Raw genomic sequence first — 20,261 nt, 5'->3', positions numbered from 1 at the left:
AAGACGAGGCGTTATTTTTTTTTTTTTACATACGCACAGTAATCGCTCGCACGTTATTTCGCAGATGTCTACACTATTTCTATACGCGCGATAAGTTGGCCGCCCACAGCGTCGACTGCGGCCGAATGAACGACTGCGCCGACTTCTCCCGAACGAGAGCGACAAGTGGATGTCATTCGACAATCACGACAGAAAGGAGCGACTTCCCTTCGTGGCGTACGCGGATCTGGAGTGTCTTCTCGAACGACGGGAGAGGGAAAACGTCGAGGGGGGCCCGAGAACGGAAAGATACGCCTATCAGCGTCACGTACCGTTCAGCCTGGGCTACTATCTGTGCAGCACCTACGACGATACCGCGTCCGCGTACAGATATCGTCGCGGCGAGGATTGCGTTTCGTGGTTTGTGAACAAGCTTCGCGTTCTCGCGCGTCGCATTAAGAATAAATTTTCCACCAATATAGCGATGGTGGAACTGACGGAGGACGAGAAAAGCGAATAGTCCGGGAGCCAGCGACCTTTTTCAATGACCAAAACCACAAAAGCTGAAAATTTTTCCTAAGCTTTATTTGGTATCACTAGTAAGTGAATGGACCTCCAGCTGGCGCACTTCCGGGGGGTGTAGCTGCGGCAGCCTCCCACACACGTAAAATAATAATAAAAAAAAACTAATACCGCAAAAGCTGAAACTTTGTTAACATGTTGATTATGTTACAATTAAATGAAAAAATGTATCCAGCCGAATTTAGAGTGGGGGATTATGCCCCAGCTTTTCACGTAAAGAAGTGAAAAATATGCTCTGAGTAAACTGATACCGCAAAAGCTGAAATTTGGTAAACTAATAGTTAAGATAATAACTTAAACGAAAAAAACATCCAGCTTTATATTTAGTAGATATATATATATATAAATATTTTAATTTTGAATATTTTAATTACAAATTTAGCTAATCATGAGTGTGATCCGGTGGAAGAAGTTATATTAGATTATATAAAAAATAAACCGACTTCAAAATCTTCATTAAATCGAGAACATTCTGCTGAAGAATATTTTTATTTATCAATTGCTCGCGATGTACAAAATTTTAGTTTGTCATCGCGGTTATATATGAGGCAAAAAGTTTTAAGCGCATTTGAAGAAAGTTTAGAAAATGAAGACATTAATTAAAGTTATTAATTTTACATTGTTTATATATTAATTAAGTTATATTAATATTAAAATGTTAAAATAAAAGAGTTAAATGTTCAATGTGTTAAAATAAAATATTATTTACTCAGTTTATTGACTCAGTTTATTGTACACTTTATATTATTGTAAACATACCTTAATTATTTGCTTGTTGCAAATACCAGTTCTTTTGGTGTTCTGGTAATTTATCCCACTGCCATTGGACACTGCCTTTCGCCATAAAATAATTTTTATAAATTTCCCGAACTTCTTTGGCCACTTGCGTTGAATTCCTGGCTGCGTTTGGATTAAGGTTTCGTAGTCCGAGAAATTCATTTTCTTCACGCCATTGTCCAATTTGTAAATTTCCACTTCGATCTTCTCTATCAACAAAACATGGTGGAAGATATCTTCTTTGTCCTGGTGCAAGATGAAGCTCACTGTCCCGAAGCCAATTGTGCAAAACAACACAACATTGTACAATACTTTGTACAGTTTCAAGAGATGCAATTATTGGTTTTCTAAAAATACGAAATCTTGATGTCATTACTCCACACGCATTTTCAATACACATTCGAGCTCTGCTTTCTCTATAATTAAAAATTATTTGATCTGGTGTTAAATTAACACCGGGATAAGGCCGCATTAAATTTTCCAATAATGGGAATGCTGCGTCTCCGACAAATACAAAAGGAACTCTAGTATTTGATCCATGAAGAACAGTTGGTGGAGGCAAGGGTAATTTTTGTTCAATTATATCTTTTCCAAAATCTGATGATTGGAAAATACCACCATCACTCTCTTTTCCGGCTGATCCAATGCTTACATATATAAATCTGTATTGCGTATCACAGGCTGCGAGAAGTACTATACTAAATGTTCCTTTATAATTATAAAAAGTAGAGCCTGTATTCTTGAAACACTGTACAACTACATGTTTTCCGTCGATAGCTCCAACACAATTTTGGAAATTCCAAATATCCCCAAAGTCTTGAGCTATGCTAGCCCATTCCTCTTCTTTTAATACAGGTAATACTTCCGGATGTAAAACATCCCATATCACTTTTGTAGTTTCCGCAATAATTTTTGACGTAGTAGCTCGTCCAATTCGATACTGATAATGTAAGCTAGCCATACTGTCTCCAGCAGCAATATATCGTAAGGTTAAAAATAATCGTAATCCAGGTGGTAAAGGTTCTCTAGTTAAATATAATTTAGAAATTTGAGGCTCTATTTTATGTAGTAGGGTATCAAATTGGTTTGGTGTCATTCTGTGGTAATTAAAAAAAAGCTCAACATCATTGCGTAGTTCGGCAACAAGATTACTGTAAGCTCCCTGCTCAAGTCTATTGGTTAAAATAGGTCGAACCCACCAACGTGGAGCTGATCTTCGATGTTGTATTCTTTGTTGTCGTTTTCTCCACAACCATAATAGAAGAAATATTTTAAATTCTTCATCATCCATCTATTATATAGAAATTAATTTCATACATATTATATGAAATAATCTCATTGTTAAAAAATAAATATTACGATATTATACATTTTTAGTAATATCTTTTAAATAATAAATTATATTTATTTTAACTCTATTGAGAAAGCGTAAAATATTTTTTTAGAGAAAATTGTATACGTGATATTTTTTTACTAAAAGCTAGTTAATAGATTATTTACTTTTTCTGTATTTAATATTCTTCTTTTCTCTCTTCCTTTTACAATTATTTATATTATTTTTTAATATTAAATATTACATGTATATACGCATGTATTTTTGTAATAAAATTGGGAGCTGTCACATTTATATATAACGCGCGCATGGAAACACTATCAGCACAAACGCGCGCATCAAACGCGCGCTACAACGCATGGCAACGCGTGCATGGAAATCAGGGGTAAGCCCAAGTTGAACGAAATTGGTGAGGAGGCCACTATTCTTCAGATTTACCCATTTTTACAGCTGTTTTGAAATAACAAAATATATATTTTAGTATATTTTGCATTTAAAAAATTTATATACATGGTAATAATTTTACATAAATAACTAAATATGTATAGCTATGTATGTTGCTATGTGTTGCTATAAATTGCTGTTGTATATTTATATATAAGATTAAAAAAGATATAACTTACTTTCTGGTATATTTAATGGGTTTTTAAATTCCATTTTTTGTTTTTATTCTCTCCTCCGTTTTTATTATTTCTTCCTTATACCGTCTTCGTTTCGTTTAATTTAATTGAACAAATGAAATTTGCTATTTATGTTTAAGGTATTAACTTCATATGAAAGAAATGCACTTGAAGTGGAGTCAAATATGTTTTACTAATCAATAATTTGGCTTTCTCGTTGCGCTTACTTCGTGAGCAACTGTCATTGTGGAAATAACGTGTTGAAATATACATGTTATCACACACTTGACATTTCGTTATACTAAGATTTCATGTGCGGAATACCTTCGTATGCGTAAGAAATATCGCAAATTTTTTATTGCAACGTTCTCTGGAATATTGAGAACTTTTGATCAAATTGATCGAATTGATCTGACATATCAATCAAACTTTTCGATCAAACTTTTTGATCAAATTTAATGAAGGTAAGTTTAAACACACATACACGCATGTACATATACATATACAAAACTCACTCATACAAACACACATATATGTGTAGTATATATATATACTACAGATAACAAAATGCCCGCAAAGTGAGCTCACGACGCGTGCGCGTCGTGCGGATAATTTGCACGGCGTGCACTCATGGTGTTAGACAGATGCGTTCTCAAATGATGCTCATATGACTCGCACGCGTGAGTGCCGCATGCATGCGGGTCATATGAGCATCAATTGCTCTCACCTTGTACCCTACTTTTTAATATAAATATAATATATGTACTATTACAGTTATAAAAACGTTAAATTAAAGAAGACCAAATATATATTTATTTATAAACATTTTTATTTTAAAATTTGCACACACGTGAGTGCCGCATGCGTGCGGCTCATATGAGCATCAATTGCTCTCACATATATTATTCATACATATACAGGGTGTTCGATATAAAAGTAACCACCCGAATATGGGGGGTAGATTGGGTCAAACTGAAAAGAAAAGTCTGGTACCATTTTGCAAAATTCGCAATAGTTAACGAGTTATTAAATAAAACGTCTGAGCGAATGAGCGCACAAAGAGCGATAGAGGCAGGCCTCGGCGGCTGGCTGGGCTGGCACGGTGCCCGGCGCGCGGCGAGCGGTGGGGGTCGAGAGACGAGCGGCGAGCGGGGCGCGGCGCGGCGCGGCGCGGCGAACGTCGAGCGACAGATGTTATACACTGCGGCGAAAAAGTATTAGAGCCAGCCCATACTAAACTTACGATAATTCCTTCGCGTAAACGGGATTTTGTAGTAACTTACAATAATTTACTCCGCGTAAACGAGTGAATTATCGTAAGTTACTACAGAAGTAACGCGCTCGCGTAAACGTAGTAACAGGTAGCACACGTATTGCATAGGCATTGCCGTAGCGTCTTACGCTTTAGATAATATTAATTAGTTTAGCTTGAATTATGTGTAATAGAAACATTTAATTTTAGTAAATTTAATTATTTTGCATGTAAAAGTTTACGAGGTTTACCAAGCTTTACTTTAACTTTTGTTTATGTTAGAATAACTTTAATGGTGCGTGTCCACCTGCGAGTAAAACTCTCGAGAGTAGCTCTCGAGATTGATTCTCGCAAATGGACATATTCCTGGAGAGTACCTAACGGAGAATAAATCGCAGCTCTCGGCGAGCGAACTTGTCAAGACCTACTCGCAAATCGACACGACGTTATTTAGAACATAACGTTACGCAGAACATAAAAATTTTAAAATTTTTTTATTTCTGTCACAGTAGTTATAAAGTATCGTATTCCACAATAGTTCATGATTTCCGCATTATTCAATAAGTTCCTTTGTGTCATCAAAGGAACAAACTTTTGCCATCTCGGTTTTTACTCTCAACATGTAGCTCTCAAAATACGAACAGCGTTCGAGCTTGGCGAGCTGATCTCCAAGAGTAAAATAACGTCGTGTCGATTTGCGAGTAGGTCTTGAAAAGTTTGCTCGCCGAGAGCTGCGATTCATTCTCCGTTAGGTACTCTCCAGGGGCCGTATTCTGTTCCGCTAAAATCCGCTTACCGACAATTGTCGGTGTCGTTGCGCAGCTTTTACACGATATGAAAAACCTGCGCAACGACACTTATCGAACCGACAGTTGTCGGTAGGCAGGAACGGAATACGGGCCCAGGAATATGTCCATTTGCGAGAATCAATCTCGAGAGCTACTCTCGAGAGTTTTACTCGCAGGTGGACACGCACCATTAAAGTTATTCTAACATAAACAAAAGTTAAAGTAAAGCTTGGTAAACCTCGTAAACTTTTACATGCAAAATAATTAAATTTACTAAAATTAAATGTTTCTATTACACATAATTCAAGCTAAACTAATTAATATTATCTAAGGCGTAAGACGCTACGGCAATGCCTATGCAATACGTGTGCTACCTGTTACTACGTTTACGCGAGCGCGTTACTTCTGTAGTAACTTACGATAATTCACTCGTTTACGCGGAGTAAATTATTGTAAGTTACTACAAAATCCCGTTTACGCGAAGGAATTATCGTAAGTTTAGTATGGGCTGGCTCTAATACTTTTTCGCCGCAGTGTATAACATCTGTCGCTCGACGTTCGCCGCGCCGCGCCGCGCCCCGCTCGCCGCTCGTCTCTCGACCCCCACCGCTCGCCGCGCGCCGGGCACCGTGCCAGCCCAGCCAGCCGCCGAGGCCCGCCTCTATCGCTCTTTGTGCGCTCATTCGCTCAGACGTTTTATTTAATAACTCGTTAACTATTGCGAATTTTGCAAAATGGTACCAGACTTTTCTTTTCAGTTTGACCCAATCTACCCCCCATATTCGGGTGGTTACTTTTATATCGAACACCCTGTATACGCTCTCTAGATATACGCTCTCATACATTTTATAAAGTTGAAACTCAATGAAATCATATCTCGATACGACAGCAATTGAAACCGACAAGTTTAAAGGATTCCGCACTAAACCACGGAAAAATGGATCCCGGTCAAATTGGCTAAGAAAATTTAGTATGATGTAGTTTATGACGTCCTGATGAAAAGTGACTATGAGCACTAAGTCCAAAAATGGACAGTTTTCGAGTTACAGAGCGTCAAACATCGGAAAAATGGGTTCATCGGCTCATGGTAGTAGTCCTTAATGTGTGCGGTCATGTTGGTGTGTGCCTGTGTGTGTCTGTGTGTGAGTAGGTGTAAATAATATCACGCGCGCGCGCGCGCGCAAACACACACATATATACACGCACACTCAGTCAGTCACACACACACACACACACACACACACACACACACACACACACACACACACACACACACACACACACACACACACACTCACTCACTCACTCACATTCACTCACTCACTCACTCACTCACTCACTCACTCACATTCACTCACTCACTCACTCACTCACTCACTCATTTACACACACACACACACACACACGCTCACTCACTCACTCATTCATACACACACACACACACACACTCACTTACTCACTCACTCACACACACACACACACTCACTTCACACACACACCCACACACTCACTTACTCACTCACACACCACACACACACACACTCACTCACTCACCCCCCCCCCCCCCCCCCCACACACACACACACACACAGGCACAAACCAGTACGACCGTACACAGGACTATCTTGAGCCGATAAACCCATTTTCCTGATGTCTGACGCTCTGTAATTCGAAAACTCCATGTTTGGACTTTGTGCCCATAGTCACTTCACCAGGACGTCATAAACTATACATAACAAAACTACTAAATTTTTAACCAATTTGATCGGGATACTATACTTTGACCATAGATTTACCTAAATAAATATAATTTCTTGTAAAGATAGCATACATGTACAAAGAGAACGCGCAATGTTTTTTTTTCATATAAATTAATTTTACATAAATTAAACTTATAACTTTTCTTAAATAATTCATACCAATAAAGATCTGATTTTAACGTCAATATTTGTAAGATGGTATTTTGAATTTTTTCTCAGTTACATTTTCTATAATACCCGTGATGTATTCTTGTTTTTCTGAATCCGTTTCTTTTTCGTTCTTCGCGTCATGACAAACATCTTTCTCCTCGCCTTCCGCGGTGCAAACCTCAGCTTCTCCCTTTGCCAGTTTGTCTACATAAACAATTTATCAATTTAAAAATCTCTTCGAAATTATTTCTACAACAAACATTTTCTTTCATTCTTCTTTCTTCATTACCTTTCTTTTTATTTTTTCGTTGTTCCTCGCACCGAACGGCATTCTTCATATGAGCGGGTGTTGAAAGGTGTTCGTCGTATTCTATGCGAGACGGGAATTCTTTTAGACAAAGGAAGCAGCGGCGATGCAAAAAGGTTTTCAATTGTTGATGCTTTTCGCTCTTTCTATGCGTAGACAAGTTCCGTAAAAGTTGAGATCGCACATCGGTGGACTCATGCTTCTCGGAGGTGTATTGTGATTGTGTGTAGTTCTTCCTTGTGCTCCTCCATTCAATCCGCCAACCTGGAAAACAAAAAAAAGTTAGAGAATTAGAAATGAATTCGTTATTTCTATCGAAAATCAAGAAACTTAGGTATATAAAAAATTAGTTTACTCTTTTACATCTCGTAGAGTTAATTCGAGCTTTACCTTTCGTTTAATTATCCGATTCGTATTCGGTCATCTCCTCGGATGTACACTCTTCATCATCGGTTCCATCATCGTCTTCGGGATCCTGCTCTTCTGTTACTATTGCATTCTTTTTAATTCTGTTACGAATTCTCTGCTTTGCCGCACGCAAAACCTCTTGCATGTCTATTTTAAATTCCATTTTGCTCTCTGGCCCTTTGAAGAACGGACAATTTTGAGCTGCAACTGAAAGATAAAAATGAACATTTGTAAAGTTACACTACAAGGCTAATTCACCAATAAATTTTCGTAGTCGTTTTTCTTAGTTCTTTTTTTACAAAAATGTTTGTTTACAAAAACAATGTCTTAATGTCTTTTTACAAAAACAAACCTTGTTTGTTTACAAAAATCAACGAAAAAAAGAAGTGAGAAAACCGTGTGAAAATTCATACTGTAGATTTTAATGAGTTAACCAATGGACAACATTTTGGTACGACTCCAGTTATTTGCCATTTGGTATATGTAGGAGAATTTTTGCAACGATTGGTTGTATATTATATAAAAAATGTCTTACGATATAGGATATTGGCAATTTTTGTATCGCCAAAATTTCTTGACTCAGCACCACCAGACCACGTAAACTTATTGACCAACTCGTCAGTCATAATCTCCTTTAGAGAGGAATGTAAAAAGTCACGCAATTTTGAGCCTTCTAAACTTTTCAAATGATGATACTAAAATAATAAAATAATGTATGTTTCAATATTGTATCCATCAGGTAAAAATCAAGTAACTAATAAATATCTATTTCATTATACATATAATATAGAGATAATAAGAGAATACACACACACACACACACACACACACAATAAATCGAGTTATAATATATGTTTTATATCAAAAAAGGACATTGTAAACCTACTTATAAAACGGCAGGTTATACGGCGTTGAAATTATAAAGAGTAATCCATACATTTCAATTACATATTGAGAAATTATAGTAGGTATTATAGATGCAATGGATTCATTAATAATTAAGCTACTCACCATTTTCTTACGCGCACTTCTTTGGGAGTCGCTTTCCATTTCATCGAATTGGTCTAGCGTATTGAGCGGAAAGCCCTCGAGCGGTTCGTTAAAGCTTCTGGTTACATTTACTTCGCCTACTTTCTGCAATAACCCTTCCTGCAGTATCTGTTGACCTTGCTGCATCAATTGCTTATGCCCTTCGAGTAGTTCATTCATTTTTTTTTCTAGTACCCTACAAATTTTATACAATAATTAAAAGTATTACTATAAGTATATTATACAAATATTAAAATTACAATCTGCGTAAAGCTCAAGGTCCTGATTCCGAAAAAGGTATGGCTATCAAAGAATTACTCGTTAATCATAGATCTAAAAAAAACAACTGCTTTACAGTGTAGCATAAAAAAAGAACATATTAACCACATCACAAAACAGTAATGCGAAAAATTCATAGTTATAATACATTATTTTTACAATTGATTATTTACATGAAAGGCTGAATTTAACACATTTCAAATATTTCCATATGTTACTCACGTTAATCTCTCAAGGATTTCATTTGAGTTACGTGAATCTACCGTATCAGTAATCGAGCACTGTTAACTTTCGAAGAGGTAAGATTCGTCTCTTTCGGAGAATTAAGTGATATATCTATATTATCCATGCTGTGCTTGTATTCACGACCGTGAATTGGAGAGTCTAATACGGAAGAGAACTCATCCGAAACAGGCAATGTTTCTTTCCTGAATAAAAAAATATAAAAAAACATGAATAAAATTGTTACTAAAATAAAAAGTATGTTTGTTAAGTATTTATTGCTTCTATTTTATATTTATATTATATTGCCGCTTATCAAGTAAAAATTTCAAATTTACTTTACGTTTACTGTTAAAGTTTACAGTTAAATTAAATTTATTATTAATGAGAGAGAGAGAGAGAGAGAGAGCTAGTGAAAATAACCTACTCAAAATGATGTCAAAGTGACATTAAATTGGCGAGGATTGTACACGTCATTATGATAATGTTTTTACCACGAGTCGCAAAATAAAGCCTTGATAATCAAATTTTGTCAGTAAGTGCTTAATGTCTCGGGAAACTCCGGATCCCAAAAACCTTTAAAAAGATTATATATATATATATATATATATATATATATATACATATATAACATAAAAAAGTGATAATAAAATAAAATATTATACCTTCTGGTGTATTTGGTCGCTCATATTTGTGCCGATGTCGCGAGCATTGATTCTTCCGTTTTTATAACTCTTCTTTGGACAATGACAACATGTTATAATACTAAAAATCACAATTATGAATTACTTTTTTATGAGACAAATATTTATATTTATATTTCTTTTTTTTATTTATATATTTATATTTAATTATTTATATTTTTTTATTCATATCTTATATAACTATACTGTTAATATTGCATTAATTACTTCTCTACATTCCCAGCAATCCTGGCCGTTTACCTTTGCTCTGTCAGCTTTACATCGCATGTTAAGCTGCTCTGAAATGTCCTTTCTTTTTGACAATCTGTAAATAATATTTTTATTAGATATATAAAAGCAACTTACATTACCACAATTGTTAAGTAATATTTACACATTAAACTTATCCAGTTACCTCTTTTTCTTAGGTGGCTTGTTTTCGGTGTCATCCAAATTGAAATCATCCATTTTATTTCTATTCGCAGTTTGTTCTGCAGGCAGATAAAAAGTTTCGTCTTCGATATCGGTCTTGTTATGCACTTTTATTGGTAAAAGATAACTTGTGTTAACTTTATCTTTCAATATACTAACATTTTCCATTTGCATAGAAGTATGTTTAGGCGAAGGACATAATCCAAAATCTATACGTTTTACAGGAATTTTCCTCTTGAGTTTTAAATACTGTTTGACTTTAGACGCAAGGGTAGGACTTTGCGTAGGACTAGGATAGATCACATCTTCGGAACTTTCACTAGTGTTGTTCACTAGTGTTGTAGCACTATTTTCAGTTGCATTTGCATTATTCTTGACTGGATAAAATGCAAGTCGAGATCTCTTCCTTAGATATGGTCTAGAGTCGAGCATTGATGGACTATTATTTTCGTCGGTATTTTTGTCCAAACATTCATTAGCATCTGGTGCAAATTCCGTATCGGAACCTAATTCCAATAATTCTTCATCCTTTGTTTTCGTACAAGGTGTATCAACTTCCATTTGGGATGAAAAATGGCTACGAAATCACATAGATATATAATATTTAATCGATAAATTAAAAAAAGTTTACACATAAATAATACCGAATTTTACTTGTATTCTATAACAGAGAAAGTCTAGAACAGAAAAGATGATAAACGACGGTTTTGACGTCATATTGACATCATTTTGACTAGGCTGTTTTCAGTGCGAGAGAGAGAGAGAGAGAGAGAGAGAGAGAGAGAGAGAGAGAGAGAGAGAGAGAGAGAGAGAGAGAGAGAGAGAGAGAGAGAATGGAAACATTTAATTATATACTATTATTATCTACTTACGAATTTTTATACGTGATAACTTCTGAATCATTCAATTTTTTAAATGTATTTGAAATATTCTCTTTCTCCGATTTATTGACACATTTTTCTTCGCCCCCGGAATTCTCCAAATTTTTTGTCATTAGTCGCAGTCGGTTCAATTCCTGCTTCATGTGTTTCACAGATTGGCCACTCTTCGATTTATTTGGACGTTTAGACTCTTTGTCCGAAGATGTCATTGTTAGAGGTTTTGATATTGTACCAGTGCTCGAAGTTTTCGAAACTTTCTTATTTTCTTCAGTAATCGGGGCAGCACTGTTAACTTTCGAAGAGGTAGACAATGTTTTTTCCTAAACAAAAAATGTAAAAAAAAACATGAATAAAATTGTTACTACAATAAATAAATATGTTTATAAAGTATTTATTGCTTCTATTTCATATTTATATTACATTGCCGCTTATCAAGTAAAAATTTCAAATTTACTTTTTGTTTATTTAATGTTGAAGTTTACAGTTAAATTGAATTTATTATTAATGAATGAATACATTTAATAATAATTAATATACTATTATTATCTACTTACGTTTTTTCACACATGATGACTTCTGGATCATTATTATCTGACGCACTAACATATATTTTGTCGTCTTCGGTATTCTCGAATTTTTTGACTATCAGTCGTAGTCGGTCAATTTCCTGCGTCATGCGTTTCGTGGATTGACTACTCTTAAATTTTTTTTTGAGACGTTTAGACTCATCGTCCGAAGATGTCAGCAACTTTCTTGGAGGTTTTAGTAATCTACCAGTACTCGAAATTTTGAAAACTTTTTTCTTTTGTTCCACTTTTTTCTCCATGTTGCTACGATTTTAATGAACAACAAAATGTATATAGTAATTTGAAACTGCATTTTATTTTTAACAAATGTTAATATTGTGTTTTTTGTTGAAAGTAATAATAAAATATGAATAATACATAGAATTTCTATGCGGATTGTGTAGTTTATTATTTTTGGAAAAGTAGTCGGTATAATTGTACTTAAAACTTGATCCGTTCACTCGTTATTGAGATCTCAAAATCTCGGGTACTCGCAACTCGTGCGTTCGCGTAAATGAGTCACGGTGCGTCTCGCTCTGCGCGTACTTGGCGCGAGACACTGCCGTGTCTTGATTGTCTTCAGAATTTCTTGTATAAAATTTTGTATAGAATTTCTTGTAATATTAAGGTACTATTAGGGATGTAAGTAGAGATACGCATATCCACTCATTTGCAAGAACGCACTCTTCTTGGCCTTCTACACCACTCCATTTTGGCATTCTGTACATTTTGCCTTTGACATCGTTTAAGTTGACTGCCTCGACTGCGTGTGACAGATTTAAGCAATGGTATACTCCTACAAAATTGGAAGTCAGTCCGACATCATATAAAGCAACCTGTGTACGAAATTTTTGTACAATGAAGAAAATATTTCTTTCCATTTGTACAATGTCTGTTATTAAGCAGACCTTAGAATTTTGAAGGAAAATGCAATTATCACGCATGGATGTTGAAAATGTGATTTTTCCAACTTGCAGCTTCCGAAATTGCTGACAAAGGCGGACAGGGATGTGTTCTACTAGAGGACCCTCTGCATGAGGTTTAGAGCAACGAATTTGGATACGGTTATCGACGTGTGTAAAACTAAAATCATTTAGTTCGCACATTCTCTTATAGAATTGTTGGAGAGCGAGGTGCGGTTTTCGAATATATTTTCGAAATTCCGGCATATTGTTCTCATAGCAAAATGCACTGAACGTTTCCAAAGAACCTAATTGCCTAACATCGTCGACTATGTGCAAAAGGCCATGTACATTATATGAAAGAAATTGTTCTCCGTATAGTTGCTCACACATATTGACGTAGGTCTCCAAAGCTTCTTGACAGAATGCGTATATTTCTTCAGCCACGTTTTCAAAACTGAGAAGGCGTATCATGCAATGTAACAAAATAAAATGGTGATAATATTCTTCACTAAAAACATTTCGCAGAACAGCCGGAGCAGTGTATAGTAGCAGTTGTCTAAATTCAGTACCTTTGAAGTGATGGAACATAGACAATTTATTTGGGCGGCGATTGAATTCCGTGGGACAATATGATGTAAGTGCCATCATTCTCGAATCAAGAATATTCAATTGTCTTACGTTCAATTTTTGAGGTCCATACTTCCCGTGAATATGAGCAGAAAAAACTTTCTTAACATTTCCTACATACACAAGGTGTAAGCTTTCGAAAGGTACTTGCTTCACTAATCCCAACACCGGAGATAATGGACTTCGGCCTTTGTGGTGATCTTCGTCTATCATATCACGGTACTCTTCATCCGTTCTTGGTGGATGTCGAATCTCTGGAAAAATCATCGCTCCCCGAAAACCAGGTTCTTCGCAACGATGACCTTGAACTTTGCATTTTGAACAGGCGTTTGATGACGTATGCCCATAATGATTTAAAGCAAATGCCCTTGCAGGTGCATCGGCAATAAAACATCGGACATTTAACGGAAGCTGTCGATTGCGTATAAAAATTCCACCTTCTTCACGTATATCCACAATTTCTTGAACAAATTGAGCGAAAAAATCAAATGCATTTGATGGTTTTTGTTTTCCTTTGAACACACCCGCTATTACAGGCTTTTTATCAATTAAATTCCAAATCCGATATTGAATAGGCCAAAATTGATCTGTGCCACTTCTGTGCATATCAGCACCGTCGGTACTAAAATCTATTTCGATAGTTTCAGGCAACATATCTTTAGGAAGATTTTGCAGTTTCTTTTTAAGTGTGCATTTTAATCCCATATGTAGGTACTCTCCCCCAGGTATTTGTTGAACTTGTGTAGTAGCGACAGTAGTTGGAGTTTTTAATAACGTTTTCGCATCCTTGGGTAGACAAAGCAGGTTGAAAGGGAACTCACGTAATGTTTTAAGCAGTACATTTCCCTGTTTATGTTTTAAATTTGTTGCTAAAAATGTATTTTTTAATATCCTTTTCTTCATATCTGCAAGGTTTTCTAGTACATTGTCGTTCTCATCTTCTGAAGAGCTCGATGTATTATTGTGTTCTTCTATATTATCGTATCCCACTTCTTCTCCATTGTTTTCATCGTGGTCCTCTTCTTCTTCTTCTTCTTCAGTACTTTCACCGTCTGCTGCTTCTTCCTCACTATCCTCTACTTCTTCACCTCTGTCAGAAGTTTGTTCATCGTCACCATCAGTAGATTGTTCCTGATTGTTCCTGATTGTTCCTGGTTCATTCTCTGACACATCTTCTGATGTGAGATTAGAACCATCAAAATCCTGAGCTATTGATACAAAGCCTCTTCGGTGGCCTGAGATTACAGACAACCGCCTTCTCTTGTGTCTCTCACTGAGGTTAACGAATCTCTTGAATTTCATAGACATCCTCGTCGATGTAAAATTCGTCTATTACTGATAAGTATGGCCTTGAAAATAATTTTTAGGATATGTATCTTATTTAAACATTTTGTACCAATAAAGCAAACGCAAACACAGACGTGAGAGCAGAGATAAGGAATAATTGTTTTTATTCAATAATCGAAGCCATGAATTACGTGCAGGACCACCACCTTAACGTATTTAAGATATAAGTATATAAGCCCTATATTTAGAGAAGAGTAAAACTGCCTGAATAGAATAAAGCTGCAACTTTTTATTTGAAAACGAATTAAAATAAAACACACTGCTCTAAAAAATTAGGGGATCACTTTTTCTCATGAAATTTTTGTCCATTTTTAAACTGTGATTACTCAACAAATAATTAACGTAGAAATAGTATTAAAAAGGTTTTACAGGGTAAACTTTCTACTATAATGTGTCTCAGTTCAATTTTTACTCAGTTTAATACTCAAAGCCGTAGTCAGCTTTAAATAAGGACGTATTTGAGATATCCAAAACTGGAAATTTGCAGTCTTCCACCGCCTAAGAAAAAAATTAGCGAATATAATCATTGATACCATCTCAAAGTACGGACTTTGCACTTTTAAACACACACACACACACACACGCGCACACGCACACGCACACACACATGATGTGCAAAATCCGACCGAGCAACTTCCTCGTGGTGCACATCCGATTACGCAAATGCCGGCGGTATCATGCTAAAATCATTAAAAAAACAGGGGTTAATTTAAATTGCGATATCTCCCTAAATAATTGGCGGACAATTTTTTTTTTTTTATTTGAAAGTGCAAAGTACGTACTTTGAGATGATATCAATAATTATGTTCGCCAATTTTTTTCTTAGGCGGTGGAAGACTGCAAATTTCAAGATTTTGGATATCTTAAATACATCCTTATTCAAAGCTGACTACGTAGTACAGTAAGATTAGGTCTTAAAATGGCAAAACGGATTGACAAGCTAATTTTTTTAGGGTGAGTAGAAGATCATAAGAGATGCCCAAATTCACAAAGTTCCAACCAAATTTCCCTGTGTGTCAGCGGCTGTCTTGAAAATAGGGGTAAGTTTGGATATCTCAGCTCCTATTGTTCAAATTGACAGCACTTTTTTGTTGGAACTTCTTTTCCTTAACAACTATTAAAAAATTTTCTAAACAAAAGTTGTAGCAAATATTTTTACCTACAAAACAAAAAAAAATGGAAAAAATCCGACCAATAGGAGCTGAGATATCCAAACTTACCTTTATTTTCAAATGGCCGCCGACGCACAGGAAAATTTTGTTGGAACTTGGTGAATTTGGGCATCTCCTATAACCCTCTACTCACCTTCAAAAAATTGGCTTGTCAATCCGTTTTGCCATTTTCAGACCTAATTTTACTGTACTACTTGATGTATTTGTTTTTTTTTATATAAAACATGAAATATTTCGTAAAGTATTCACTTTTCGATGACTTTATCTTGATACTTTTGTATGTAGATTCATGAAAGAAATCAAATAATAATATTGATTTTTTACATTTGTAATTTTGTAAAATAGAATGCATCTACAAAATGCAATCAAAAATTTTAAAATAATTTTTTTTTACAACAAGCGATTTCTTTCATTATTCTATATACAAAAGTATCAAGATAACGAGTGATATATACCTAACGAACGAACCAAGTCACGCTATATCTGATACTGAAGGTACTCTAATTTGAAGTCGTAATTGCGCGCAAAGCGTGGAAAATATATAATCAAATGGGATTTATTACATACTCATTTAAAAAATGAGATTATGAGTAAGACACATAGGCTATGAAAGATTTAAATTAAGAAAATATAAAACAAATTCATTTTAAAGTATTATAATTACACATTAGCATGTTTTTTTATTAAATAATTAATAAATTAATTTAAAGATTGTTACATGAAAAATAAGATATTCCCTGTTCTCTTATTTATTCTTATATATGACGTGCATATTGAAAAAAATTTGAGTATTTATTTTTTTTCAACAGTTTCTATGATATTTAATCCTGGAAAGAAGCTAAATAAAAATACTTAAAATAGGATTTTACTTATAATTTTATTTTACTTTTTTCTTTTTTTTCTTGCAGTACTTATCAAAGCAATAATTCAAATTTAATCAATTTTAACATATTTAATATTAAAATTACCCAAATAATATTATTAATTTGTCATAATGTCACATTTTCATGATCTCTATTTTATTTTCTGAAAATCTGTGTATAGAATGCTAAAAAAAGTATAAGAAATGATATCTTTATCAAACTTGGAAATGACATATTTGTTAGATCATCATTTATTACTTTTTGTCGAGTTTAGTCTATCTGTTAGTATCTATTATTTTTCTTTTTATACTCACAAATTCTTCTTAAAAATTTTAGACTATAATTGCTATCGCGTAATTAATATTTTGTCGTATAATATGACATTAAAATGTGTCAATAAATAATATATTAATATAAGCCCTATTCTATAAGCTTCATATGTGTGCATCCTTGCATGCGCAATAAATCAATATCATGCACATATAATCCAGGATTAAATATCACTATTAATCTATTCTAGCCATCCATTTCAAAGCAGTGGATATCTATGAGATATGACATTTTTACGTGTAATATTCTTATATTCTTAACCTGATACACACGTCAACATATATCTAACCATATATTAAGCCTTGTGTACACGATACTAGAAATCGGTCCGAGTTTTGGTTTAAGCCAATCAACTTGCAGCTCTTACAGAAAAGCAGCAGTTTCATTGGTTTAAACCAAAACTCGGACCGATTTCTAGTATCGTGTACACAAGGCTTTATATATACATGTAATTCGATACAATTTTCAAAGATCCATTACTTCAAATTAAAATAAAATATGATTCATGACTCACCGATACGATGTGCAGCAGCGGAGTTGTAGACTACGTTGTCAAATATTCAAATTATAGCAATGTCAAGAATAATTAATTATTTCAAATGATGGTTATGCGGTCAAACAATTATTATTATAGCAAAGGCTCGAGAATAAGCCAATCAATCAATAATAGTAAATCTGCAATCAATAATAGTAATAATAGTTATTTATCTCTTTTTTATTTTCTTTAATTTTAGTATCTTAAATACAAGATACAAAATATATAAATTTTTTAATAATGTATATAAAAAAGTTAACTAAAACTATATAAATTTAAGGTAATTATGAAGGAAAGTGGTTTCCTCATCGATTTGACTAAAACTTACCAATATTGTATATTGTTGTACGCTTAAATGTGTTTAAGAAAAATGACGATTTCTTAAACAACTCGTATTATTCTTATGTCGGTAGCAAACAGTCTTAACAACGAGCGTAGACTAATCATATCACGTTCCATAATCGTGTAGTTCTTGCGTCGGTATGCGTCATGTTACATGATGGGAGTTAATAGCTCTTGTCAGGTGTAATGTAACAATGTTAATAGCGGTTGGCGATTAGCGACAACGCAACCTAGTTACTTAGCCACTGGTACCATTAACCTGAACAAATGTATATAGATTAATTCTATAGAATGTATTATATAGAATGTTTTCACATACATATATGTACAAGTGTGCGCGTCAGCCTACCGATCGAGCAAGACCGAGCAAAACGAGTATAAGAATGCCTCTTCGTATATGTAACCGATCGTCGTAAAGAGATGACGACGCGAGCGAACGTATGGTCAATCGTTAGATTTTTGATACATGTAGGCAATTACGATATTTTTACTTGCATCTCGTATCATCCTACTAACCTCGCGCAACCGATGCCAGCTATCACATCACACGACACATACAGACACATACATATGTACATACAGACGCGAAACTCGCAGCGCGATCTCGATCGCCGCATCATCGACCGCACGCACACATCGGCCAATCACGCACGCGGAAAAGCGGCATATCGACTCAACCGCGGGCCAACTTCTCGCGTCTACATGGAAACTTCTCGCGTCTACGTGGATTTTTTAAGAGACCACAAAAACGTGCACATACCGACAGGATTCGGATACGGGGTATGACCAAAACGCGGACATGACCACTCTCATTTTTCTCTCTGGATACACAAACCATTGTGACAAACTCGCAATTGATATTTAAAAGGAGACTTGACCACATCAGATAGCGAAAGCTGCACTACATACGTTAAGCGGGGAGCACACACTTCTGCACGACGCATAATGCGTAAGCATAAGAAAACTGATTGGTCCATATACATGTGCATAAGAAAATAGACCAATCAATTTTCTTATGCTTACGCATTATGCGTTATGCAGAAGTGTGTGCTCCCCGCTTTACTAGCATGCAACAGAATACATATTTATGTAAATTTGACGATAACATTAGTGTTAGATGGTCACAATAAGAGTTTGCTCCACGTCATATGCTAATCTCGAAGCATTCCGATACGTCACACGTTGCTCTGTGTTTATTAGGACGAAACGGTTAAGCGGGGAGCACACCATAAATATTATATATATTTATATAAATAATCCTACTAACCTCGCGCAACTGGCGTTGATCGATTAGCTCGATCCTCCTCCTTACGACGGCGACGAGGGGCGAATGGCGAGGCGCGGACAGGCGTGAGACCGCGCGAGCGGAAGCGTCCCGTTGAGATATAGGCTGCAGTCCATTTAATGCTATAAATGCTTGGAATTCTTTTCTCTTTTCTTTCAGTGAAGAAAGAAGAAGACAAAGAACGCTTCGAAGCATTTGCAACATATCAAATGGATCGCAGCCATAATCGACCGGCCGGTCGCGCGCGGACACGCGAGATTTTTAAAATTCACACCGCCAGACGGATAGGCAAGGCTCGAGGATATTAAGCCAGGAAGGCGTGGATGGCCCGTGAAGGCAGAAATGAGTACACGGGAACTATTATTTAAGCACTCGGATACAGAGCACGCGGAGCACGCGAAATGTTACCGCGAGGACATTCGGATCACGAAGGACGACAAATGACAATCCAGCCGCTGCTGTCGAGCGAGTCACGTTGGCGGGCGAACAATGAAAGCACGCGGGGTCGCTTAGGCGTGAGGCGTGACATATGCGCATGGATCGCGCGTGAGCGGCCGGACCACTGAGGACAAGTTCGGGTGGAGATCGAGCTTGGATGAATAAATTAACACATTTCACGATCTCATTATATATAGACCCACACAATTTGCATAATTAAATAATATAATAAAACTAATAAAATGATATAATAAAATAACAATTACATTAAAATTGCTATTTTAATCGCTATGCGGGCATTTTGTTATTAAATATTATAATATAATAAATCGCGCGCGGATATTATAAATTATAATATATTCATGCGTG

The 20,261-nt window shown here is 35.5% G+C and overlaps 3 protein-coding genes across 7 annotated transcripts; all 3 read right to left on the bottom strand.

The window, feature by feature from the left end:
- Positions 1–1,321: 1,321 nt before the first annotated feature.
- LOC139820867 (uncharacterized) lies at positions 1,322–2,629 on the bottom strand. Its single transcript, XM_071791454.1, has one exon. It carries the CDS (start codon positions 2,627–2,629, stop codon positions 1,322–1,324), a length of 1,308 nt encoding a protein of 435 aa, XP_071647555.1.
- Positions 2,630–6,908: 4,279 nt separating this feature from the next.
- LOC139820567 (uncharacterized) lies at positions 6,909–12,175 on the bottom strand. Of its 5 annotated transcripts, none has more exons than XR_011734019.1 (12): positions 12,037–12,175; positions 11,474–11,802; positions 10,585–11,178; positions 10,398–10,494; positions 10,152–10,251; positions 9,914–10,062; positions 9,487–9,692; positions 8,968–9,181; positions 8,492–8,651; positions 7,939–8,163; positions 7,531–7,812; positions 6,909–7,445 (listed from the first exon to the last, which is right to left on the bottom strand). XR_011734019.1 is itself a non-coding variant. In XM_071790932.1 (5 exons), the coding sequence occupies exons 2-5, from the start codon at positions 11,689–11,691 to the stop codon at positions 10,213–10,215; spliced, it is 948 nt and encodes a 315-aa protein (XP_071647033.1). In that variant the 5' UTR covers positions 11,692–11,802; positions 12,037–12,175; the 3' UTR covers positions 10,151–10,212. The 5 variants fall into 5 exon arrangements, 1 of the variants encoding a protein (XP_071647033.1); XR_011734021.1 differs by lacking the exon at positions 9,914–10,062 and having other exon boundaries at positions 10,431–10,494; positions 10,585–10,660; positions 10,761–11,178; XR_011734018.1 differs by lacking the exon at positions 9,914–10,062.
- A 494-nt stretch (positions 12,176–12,669) lies between these two features.
- On the bottom strand, positions 12,670–18,947 carry LOC139820566 (uncharacterized). The gene is made up of 4 exons (XM_071790930.1): positions 18,489–18,947; positions 18,156–18,428; positions 17,807–17,967; positions 12,670–15,607 (listed from the first exon to the last, which is right to left on the bottom strand). Exon 4 carries the CDS (start codon positions 14,886–14,888, stop codon positions 12,672–12,674), a length of 2,217 nt encoding a protein of 738 aa, XP_071647031.1. The 5' UTR covers positions 14,889–15,607; positions 17,807–17,967; positions 18,156–18,428; positions 18,489–18,947; the 3' UTR covers positions 12,670–12,671.
- Between the last annotated feature and the right edge of the window lie 1,314 nt (positions 18,948–20,261).

This window comes from Temnothorax longispinosus, chromosome 10 (genome assembly GCF_030848805.1).
Source record: "Temnothorax longispinosus isolate EJ_2023e chromosome 10, Tlon_JGU_v1, whole genome shotgun sequence".
NCBI classification, from domain to species: Eukaryota; Metazoa; Arthropoda; class Insecta; order Hymenoptera; family Formicidae; genus Temnothorax; species Temnothorax longispinosus.
This window is presented reverse-complemented; position numbering and strand designations above follow the sequence as displayed.

Coding starts and splice junctions, on each gene's coding strand:
- LOC139820867 (XM_071791454.1), bottom strand. CDS start 2,629: ATGGATGATGAAGAATTTAAAATATTTCTTCTATTATGGTTGTGGAGA.
- LOC139820567 (XM_071790932.1), bottom strand. CDS start 11,691: ATGACATCTTCGGACAAAGAGTCTAAACGTCCAAATAAATCGAAGAGT. Junction 11,179..11,473: donor GTTATCACGTATAAAAATTC/GTAAGTAGATAA, acceptor GTGATTTCGTAG/CCATTTTTCATCCCAAATGG. Junction 10,252..10,397: donor ATTGCTGGGAATGTAGAGAA/GTAATTAATGCA, acceptor TGTGATTTTTAG/TATTATAACATGTTGTCATT.
- LOC139820566 (XM_071790930.1), bottom strand. CDS start 14,888: ATGTCTATGAAATTCAAGAGATTCGTTAACCTCAGTGAGAGACACAAG.